Here is a 9,875-nt window from a genome sequence, read left to right as displayed (position 1 = left end):
CAGTAGTTTAAATAAAACATCCCGTTGCGAAGCTACATTCTAACGCTCGCCGCCATATTGGCCCATTCACTCGTGTGACGTAGTCGCTGACGTTTTTCCCGCCATCCTGGACCGTACCAACGTCCGGTGGTCGGTACCAACTTTCAACAGATTTGGGGGGTGTTTGCGTCACATCAAAAACACCTTATCTACCTTCACTAAATTTCTGAAACCGTGAAAAATATAAAAGTGAAGTCATAATATGTTTTCACATTGTTTTTGATGCACTGCAATTACTTTAGCAGAAAATGCTTTTAAGTAGTTTACTGGTAAGGCAACTAAGAAAAAATTGTGTAAAATTGTTGCATTATTGATCATTTAGGTTTAAAGTTAGTAACTTCTGTTTTGTTTCTGTTCAGCTGGAGAAAGTTATGGCACATCCACGCATTGATTTGTTTTAAGCATCTTGAATGGGTTAAGACTTAAGAGTCACCTAATGATATTGTAATGTAGAGCTGTGTATCATCTGCATAGAAATGGTAACAAGGAGGGATCCAAGGTTTGAACCTTGTGGTACCCCACATAGGACTTCTGTCCGCTTCAATAAGAAGTTACCTATTGACACAAAGAAGACCCTGTTCTTTAGTTAAGATTTGAACCAACTGAGTGATGGACCAGAGTCCTAGTCAACTCTCCAGTCTTTTCAGTTATACACAATATTCAGAAGTGTCAATTCTGCAGGGTTGATCCTAATAAAGGTCTCCTCCGATCATAATGATGGGATTTATTTTTCAGCTTGGCAGTTCCACTGGGGGTTGGGACTGCTAGCCAATGTAGCTGGTAGCTGCCTATCTGTCTCTTAGTTGTTTTGAATCATCTGTAAGGTTGTTTCATTTCCACATCCTGTGTTGACGTCAACATTCACCTTCACTTGATGAATTTAAATTTCTATCGCTTGAAATCTCTGAAGAAGCTTCTCAAGGTCTTTGGTGGTGAACAAAGGAATTTTGTTCTAGCTCAGCTGGTTGGTTATAAGATAAAGTCAAAAATCCCACAGTCCTTAAATTGGAAGTAATACAGTTATAAGGGTAAAAGGTATTAAAAGCTATAAAAACTAGGTCTATTGAATAACTTTTGAAAGGCAAAACCTATCAAACCAAAAATGGAGACAAGAGAAAGCAGGAAAAGCTGCTCCTCCCTCCACTGCTAGAACAAAAGTTGTCAGTGTTTTTACATCAAACTTCACACATTTGGACCAACCTGGGGAAAAATGCCTTTGGTTTTTTAAACACAGATCACTCATCCATCCAGTTGAGAGGGACCTAAAAACCTGTCTAAGTATCTCATAATCAGCTTTTAATGAATTACAGTGAAGCAACTTTTTCTGATGATGTTTTTATTTTATTTATTTCAAACAGGTTTTTAAAAAAACAAGAGAAAAAGCAATCAGTATAACAGAGAAAAAACATGTGCATACATAACTAAGAACAGAATCATTTGTTTACCACTTTTTTGTTTGAAAAAAAGTAAGAAGAAGTGAACCCTTATTTAATCAAACTCCTTATCTCAACTTTATGAAATAATTACCAAACATTTGTAAATAAAACCATTTATAAAATGTATGTGCACATACATATTATATACATATACATATACTTGTTCAATGGACGGTGCTAAGAATCAACAATAAATTGTATTGTATTGTATGTATCTGAATATTGTTGCAGAAATAGAGACTGTAACTCTGGAAACAGGATCATTAACTTGTAAATGGAAAATAGTAATGGCTGCATGACCTTGATTTTGGTAAAACTTGGAGCTGCAGGATTAAAGGTTGCTTTAATTGAGGTTGAATGTTTAGTTACAGGTAAGGCTTTACCTGTAAAGCCATACCTCTTGTCTCCAGACTCACTATGATGCTCCACCATTATAGAAACACAAGCTAGTGAACCCCTCCAGGTGCTGTTTGCTTAGTTTGAATAGTTCCTTAAAGTCTGATTGGAGGTGCAGTTTGATTCTTTTTAGAGACAACAACGAGTTTTTTAGATGGAAATGGTTTATTTTCCTCAATCTGAAAATATCTTGTAAAAATTAAAGAAACAGGTTATTAAACCTGTACTTCTATATTTAAAACATCGCTCAAGACTGAAGTTGTTTCTGTAAACAAAGTTAAATATTAAGTTTCCGCTTAAAACTTTGCCTCTTACTGTAAGTAATATGAGTCTCTTTCCTGCTATAAAACACTAAACGCTCCACTTTGTTCAAGTGGACCTTTACTATCTGACGGATAGAATCACGTTTAGTTTTAATTTCCACCACTCAGTTGCAAAAACATATTTAATGGTTAGTAGAAAGAGTTCAGGTCAAAGTCCTTCCTTGTTTCCTCCTCCTCTAGTTTTGAAACGTAATGATTGGTGGAACCAGTGACTGTCCCTTTGGGAACCTGATGCTAACACCTGAGTTGAAACCAGCTGCTGTAGTAAGGAGGAGAACCTCACACAGTTGTTGAGAGCTGAAATGGCACAGAGAGGAGTTCAACTAGACCAAGGCAACTTGTCTTGTCCCATCTGTCTGGATTTCCTGAAGGATCCTGTGACTATTCCCTGTGGACACAGCTACTGTATGAACTGCATTAAAGACTTTTGGGATGGAGAAAATCAGAGGAGACTCCACAGTCGCCCTCAGTGCAGGAAAGAGATCCTACAGAGACCTGTCCTCCAGAAAAATATTATGTTAGCTGCTTTAGTGGAGGATCTAAAGAAGACTGGACTCAAACCTGCTCCTGCTGATCACTGCTATGCTGGACCTGAAGATGTGGCCTGTGAGGTCTGCACTGGGAGGAAGATGAAAGCTGTCAAGTCCTGTCTGGTTTGTTTGGTTTCTTACTGTGAGGATCACCTCCAACCTCACTATGATGTCCCTGGATTACAGAGACACAAGCTGGTGAATCCCTCCAAGAACCTCCAGGAGAACATCTGCGCTAAGCATGATAAGTTGCTGGAGATCTTCTGTCGTACTGATCAGCAGTGCATCTGTTATCTCTGCACCATGGATGAACATAAAGATCATGAAACAGTCCCAGCTGCAGCCGAAAGGGGTGAGAAGCAGAAGAAGCTCCAGGAGAGACAACAAAGAATCAAGTACAGAATCCAGGACCAAGAGAAGTATGTGAAGCTGCTTCAGCAGAAGCTGGAGGCCATCAATGTCTCTGCTGATAAAGCAGTGGAGGACAGTGAGAAGATCTTCACTGAGCTGATCCGTCTCCTCCAGGAAAGAAACTCTGAGGTGAAGCAGCAGATCAGATCCCAGCAGGAAACTGAAGTGAGTCGAGTCAAAGATGTTCAGGAGAAGCTGGAGCAGGAGATCACTGAGCTGAAGAGGAAAGACGCTGAGCTGGAGCAGCTCTCACACACAGAGGATCACACCCAGTTTCTCCTCAACTACCCCTCACTGCCAGCACTCAGGGAGTCGACACACTCATCCAGCATCAACATCCGTCCTCTGAGACACTTTGAGGACGTGACAGCAGCTGTGTCCGAGCTCAGAGACAAACTACAGGACGTCCTGAGAGACTCATGGACAAAAATCTCAAAAAAAGTCACTGAGGTGGATAATATACAGTCAGAACCAGAACCAAAGACCAGAGATGAATTCTTAAATTATTCACAAGAAATCACTCTGGATCCAAACACAGTAAACAGAAAGCTCAAATTATCTGAGGGAAACAGAAAAGTAATATCAATTGACCAAGAACAGATTTATCCTGGTCATCCAGACAGATTTACTGGTTATTGTTACCAGGTCCTGAGTGTAGAGAGTCTGACTGGACGTTGTTACTGGGAGGTGGAGCGAACTGGGAGAATAGTTGGTGTCGGAGTTTCATACAAGGACGTGAGCAGAACAGAAGAATTTGGATTCAATGACAAATCTTGGTCAATATTTTGTAAGAGAGATAGTTACACATTTTATCACAACAAAGTTCAAACTCCAGTATCAGGTCCAGTTTCCTCCAGACTGGGAGTGTATCTGGATCACAGAGCAGGTATTCTGTCTTTCTACAGCGTCTCTGAAACCATGACTCTCCTCCACAGAGTCCAGACCAGATTCACTCAGCCTCTACATGCTGGGGTTTATGTTCACTATGGGTCCTCTGCTGAGTTTATTAAGCTCAACAGAGGACCCAGTTGCTGAAGGTCTCAGCTCATTGTTGTCATCTACTCACTGCCCAGAGATCAGCTGTCTTTATTTTGTCATCTTGTTTTGTTGATGTTTGTTTCTGTTTAGCTATGGAGGCTATCATGACTCAACAAGATTTTGATTCTCCTAAACTAATTACATTTAGATTTATTGTTTTGTCAGACCAAATGTTGTTGTTGTTCAAATCCATGTACAGAGGAAGCGATGGAAACTATGATTATTGTGATCATCAGGACATCAATCATTATTTTATTTGTCAAAGATATGTCTAGAAAAACATCCAAATAAAGTCATCCACATGAAGATGTTCATTCATTTCTAGATTCAACTGACAAGCAAATTACTTCCTATTTGTTATGTAGCGTTTGTTATGTAGGGTTATGTCATAATTGTAGTTAGTCAACTACATTTATGACTTTCATTAAGTTTAGATATGGGTTTTCTTCATATGAAACTTTATACAACAGTTATGAATGACACAACTTTCTTTTTCTTTTGTGATTAAATTGATGTGACAATATTTTATTGTAAAACTTTGAAAAAATGGAATATATTTGTCATTTAGCATATTTTGATGACTAAAGCATAAAGCTTCCCTGTTTTTGTGCTTTTATTTGCTCATGTGTTTGACTTTTGCTTCAATTGTAAAATAAACTTTGGGTTTTACTGACATCAACTGTTGAGTGCTTAATAGGTTTTGTGTTACACCCAGTCCCAGAAACCTTTACCTTTACGGTGTTGAGCAGATTGTAATATTGGTGGGGGCTCGTCCGGGATTATTTTGACAGTGTGAGGACACCTACTGCTGCCAAACCAGAGGGGGTAAACCACCAGCCTTTCTCCCATGGTTTGAGCCTTTTTCTGCTGAGTCCATAAAGCCCAATGTTGGTGGAGTTACACTCTCATAAACTGATATCTCCAGCTTCTGAAAGGGGAAGGCTTACTGTCTTTAATCTGTGAGATAAACTTTTCTGTGCTCCAGTACCTTTCACATTTGACAGAAGCAAAACTGTTTTCTAATTTCCTCCATTCAGGGAGTCTGAGGTGAAGACATACTTAAATGCATTTGAACACATTGCTGTTGCCCTGCACTGACCAAAGGAAGTTTGGTCCCGTTTGCTAAAGTGCAAACTGATTGGTAAGGCACAGGAAGTATGTGCAGCTCCTACAATTGAAGAGAGTCTTGCATATGACAAAGTTTAAGCTGTAATAGTCAAGGCAAATGAGTTGGTGCCTGAGGCATAAAGACCTCAGTCTCAAGGTTTCAAGTCCCTTTTTTCCTTCTTGATGTGTTTTATTTCATAGTTAGATGCCTTGGGAACCCTGAAGCTTACATATTCCCTGTGGGTGGTTATTTTATTTTCTCCTGTTTGATTTGCTTGATTTTTGCTGAAGTTGTAAAGAATAAACCGTTGTTTCCAGTGACACTATCTGTTAAAATGTTAGTTTGTCTTGTGTTAACACCCAGAGCCGGAAATTGCCTTTGCTGTTTTGAGGGGGCTGTACCACTATGAAAATTGGCTAGGTAGTGATTTTAGAAATTGTACTTGGTCATATTACTCTACCGTTTTCCTGATATAAGAATGATAAGAATCACATGTTGAGATTAAAGTTTAACCACTCAGTTGCAAAAACATATTTAATGGTTAGTAGAAAGAGTTCAGGTCAAAGTCCTTCCTTGTTTCCTCCTCCTCTAGTTTTGAAACGTAATGATTGATGGAACCAGTGACTGTCCCAGTGGGAACCTGATGCTAACACCTGAGTTGAAACCAGCTGCTGTAGTAAGGAGGAGAACCTCACACAGTTGTTGAGAGCTGAAATGGCACAGAGAGGAGTTCAACTAGATCAAGGCAACTTGTCTTGTTCCATCTGTCTGGATTTCCTGAAGGATCCTGTGACTATTCCCTGTGGACACAGCTACTGTATGAACTGCATTAAAGACTTTTGGGATGGAGAAAATCAGAGGAGACTCCACAGCTGCCCTCAGTGCAGGAAAGAGTTCCTACAGAGACCTGTCCTTGAAAAGAACATCATGTTAGCTGCTTTAGTGGAGGATCTGAAGAAGGCTGGACTCAAACCTGCTCCTGCTGATCACTGCTATGCTGGACCTGAAGATGTAGCCTGTGAGGTCTGCACTGGGAGGAAGATGAAAGCTGTCAGATCCTGTTTAACCTGTCCAGCTTCTTACTGTGAGGATCACCTCCAACCTCACTATGATGTCCCTGGATTACAGAGACACAAGCTGGTGAATCCCTCCAAGAACCTCCAGGAGAACATCTGCGCTAAGCATGATAAGTTGCTGGAGATCTTCTGTCGTACTGATCAGCAGTGCATCTGTTATCTCTGCACCACTGATGAACATAAAGGCCATGAAACAGTCCCAGCTGCAGCAGAAAGAGCTGAGAAGCAGAAGGAGCTCCAGGTGAGTCGACAACAAATCCATCAGAGAATCCAGGACCAAGAGGAAGATGTGAAGCTGCTTCAACAGGAGTTGGAGGCCATCAATGTCTCTGCTGATAAAGCAGTGGAGGACAGTGAGAAGATCTTCACTGAGCTGATCCGTCTCCTCCAGGAAAGAAGCTCTGAGGTGAAGCAGCAGATCAGATCCCAGCAGGAAACTGAAGTGAGTCGAGTCAAAGATGTTCAGGAGAAGCTGGAGCAGGAGATCACTGAGCTGAAGAGGAAAGACGCTGAGCTGGAGCAGCTCTCACACACAGAGGATCACAACCAGTTTCTCCTCAACTACCCCTCACTGCCAGCACTCAGGGAGTTGACACACTCATCCAGCATCAACATCCGTCCTCTGAGACACTTTGAGGACGTGACAGCAGCTGTGTCCGAGCTCAGAGACAAACTACAGGACGTCCTGAGAGACGCATGGAGAAAAAATTCACTGGTCGTCACTGAGGTGGATGTTCTACTGTCAGAACCAGAACCAAAGACCAGAGTTGGATTTTTACAACATTTCCAAGACATTTCTCTACAACCAAACACAGCAAACAGATATCTGTTGTTATCTGAGGGGAACAGAAAAGTAACATTACTAGACCAAGAACAGTTTTATCCTGATCATCCTGAGAGATTCACTGATTATCAGCAGGTCCTGAGTGTAGAGAGTCTGACTGGACGTTGTTACTGGGAGGTGGAGTGGAGTGCAGGGGGAGTGGATATAGCAGTTTCCTACAAAAATATCAGCATAGAAGAAGAATTTGGGTTTAATGACAAATCCTGGTCATTATATTGTGACACAAACAGTTACACATTTTATCACAACAGAGTTCAAACTCCAGTATCAGGTCCAGTTTCCTCCAGAATAGGAGTGTATCTGGATCACAGAGCAGGTATTCTGTCTTTCTACAGCGTCTCTAAAACCATGACTCTCCTCCACAGAGTCCAGACCAGATTCACTCAGCCTCTACATGCTGGGGTTAGGCTTTACTCCTTACTTTTCAGTTCTGGTGGAGATTCGGCTGAATTCATTAAACTGAAATAGTCAGCAGTAATCCAAGATCTAGCTGGCAAAAAATTGGTATTTTAGTCTCCATCATCGTTGTTGAGAACTCATTGTTGTCATGTCTTCACTGCTCAGAGATTAGTAATGTTTATGGTCATTTTGTTTGTTGTTTTGTTAATGTTGGATTTTCTTTGGTTTCTGCCCTTTCCTCTGTCTGTTCAGTCATGGAGGTTATCACTGATCAGGAGGGTTTTGATTCACCCAAACTAATTACATTTAGTGCTTTGTCACAACAATTGTTGTTCGAATTCATGTATGAATGAGCGGAAACTATCAATCAGAACATCATCATTATTTTATAGATTCAGCTGAGAAATAAATTTCCTCTTATTTGTTATGTAGAGAAGACCTGAGGTTCTGAATGGAGTTAAACAGTCAACTGCATTGATTACATTCATTCAAAGCATGATGGTGGCATCCCGCAGTCAGTGGGTTCCCGGTTCGACTCCTACTCTGTCCGCCTCTGTCATTGTGTCCTTGGGCAAGATGCTTCATCCACCTTGCCTGCTGGTGGTGATCAGAACCTCGCTCCGTCAGTGTCTCAAGGCACTGACATTGGCATGTGAGTGCTATCCAAGTACAAGCCATTTACAATTTTTATCATTAATCTGATTTGTTTTTTTCAATATGAGAATTCCTACAGCAGTCAAGATTGACTTGTCTTTATTCTGCTTTAATGATTGAATCAATTTGACGTCCAGATCACAGCCATAACCAGGCAAGCAAAACAATGAAACACACCCCATACCAACACCGAGTGAGCCAACAAGTCACACCTGAACCAAAAAAGCGGGCCAAAGCAAATGCAAATACATAGCCAGAGCAAGCACATGCACCACCACACAAACAAACAAACTGAGACCACCAGCATGACCACAAAGTCCCTGCTACGCACAACTGCACCCACCGCAGGGAAGGATGCCAACCCACAATCAAAGAGTGCCACAGAAAAAACAGGGCACACATCATGACAGAGGCAACGACCCCTCCCAGACTCATAACCAATGACATCCAGGACCACCAAGCAACAACCAAAGAGCCAAGCCAAGTCACAGACCGCCTGGGCCAACACCACAGAAACACCACCACCTCCATCAGTCCACATGTCTGCAGGGACATAGAGAGAACCACCAACTCCAGACACACATCACCCACCAGGAACCATTCAGCAAACAAGTCACCCCCCTCCCATGCAAAACCGAGAAACCCAACATAATCACAGGACCCAGCGACGCCAGCCCCGCTTCACTAATACTGCTGGAGCAGTCCACCACCGCACCTACCACACCGCAGCCTGCAAGATGTGAAAAAAATCACCTTAAATAAAAGCCACATACAAAGTCCACAATGCGCACATGCATCCCACCAGGCCCGTAAAAGCAAAGCCCTGTGAAAATGCACCTCCATGAAAACAAATACCTATTATCTAAACATCGCTCTACACAGCATCAACATCACAAGTAACTTCTTGTTAATGTTAACTAATTGTTTTAGTCTCAGGACTACTATACTGCTGTTTTTGACTGAACTGACTCAGAAAATTCACAGTCCTGCCTTTTCTTACTGTCATACCTTAGACCTTGTATTGGTATTTGGGACTGAATGTGAAGAATTAACAGTACGTCCCCATAACCCTGTGCTGTCTGACCATTTTTAATAACCTTTGACTTTATTTTAACTAAGTTGTCCAAACCAGAGATACAATTTTATTTTAGTAGGTCTTTATCAGACAATGTAAAACTTGTAAAGAATATTTTTCTCTGAATCTCAGAGAAACACAGCAGAGGGCAGCAGATCAGATCTCAGCACGTCAAAGAACTGCATGAGATCCAAACATTTAAAATTATTTTTGCATATTTGCTTTATTGAAAGAAAGTTCTTAAATTATTTTGGGCTTACTGAACAAGTTTTTTCTCAGTTATAAACTACTGAAACATTGCTATATTTACTGGGTTTAATAAATGAAATCAGCTTTTCAGTTAAAGTCTCTTTTATAGATGTGGTTCCACTTATTAGAAAAGTTTGTTCATGAAAACATGAATACTTTTTTGTACTTAACATTTTCCATTAAAAGAAAATAGTCAATAATTCTGTCTGCTACAGAAGTTTCTTTTGCATAAAACCCGACACTGGGCACCGATACTCTAAATCTTTATGCTCTAAACTTTTCTTTGACAACATTTTC

At 40.9% G+C, this 9,875-nt stretch overlaps 2 protein-coding genes across 2 annotated transcripts; both read left to right on the top strand.

The window, feature by feature from the left end:
- Positions 1–1,437: 1,437 nt before the first annotated feature.
- Positions 1,438–4,268, top strand: LOC103133219 (tripartite motif-containing protein 16-like). The gene has a single exon (XM_007544991.2). It carries the CDS (start codon positions 2,497–2,499, stop codon positions 4,168–4,170), a length of 1,674 nt encoding a protein of 557 aa, XP_007545053.1. The 5' UTR covers positions 1,438–2,496; the 3' UTR covers positions 4,171–4,268.
- Positions 4,269–5,904: 1,636 nt separating this feature from the next.
- LOC103133218 (tripartite motif-containing protein 16-like) lies at positions 5,905–8,994 on the top strand. Its single transcript, XM_007544990.2, has one exon. The coding sequence runs from the start codon at positions 5,996–5,998 to the stop codon at positions 7,667–7,669; it is 1,674 nt and encodes a 557-aa protein (XP_007545052.1). The 5' UTR covers positions 5,905–5,995; the 3' UTR covers positions 7,670–8,994.
- Positions 8,995–9,875: the final 881 nt, after the last annotated feature.

Source organism: Poecilia formosa, unplaced genomic scaffold (genome assembly GCF_000485575.1).
Source record: "Poecilia formosa unplaced genomic scaffold, Poecilia_formosa-5.1.2 Scaffold2387, whole genome shotgun sequence".
NCBI classification, from domain to species: Eukaryota; Metazoa; Chordata; class Actinopteri; order Cyprinodontiformes; family Poeciliidae; genus Poecilia; species Poecilia formosa.
The sequence above is the reverse complement of the archived record's forward strand: the minus strand, read 5'-3'. Positions and strand labels throughout refer to the sequence as shown.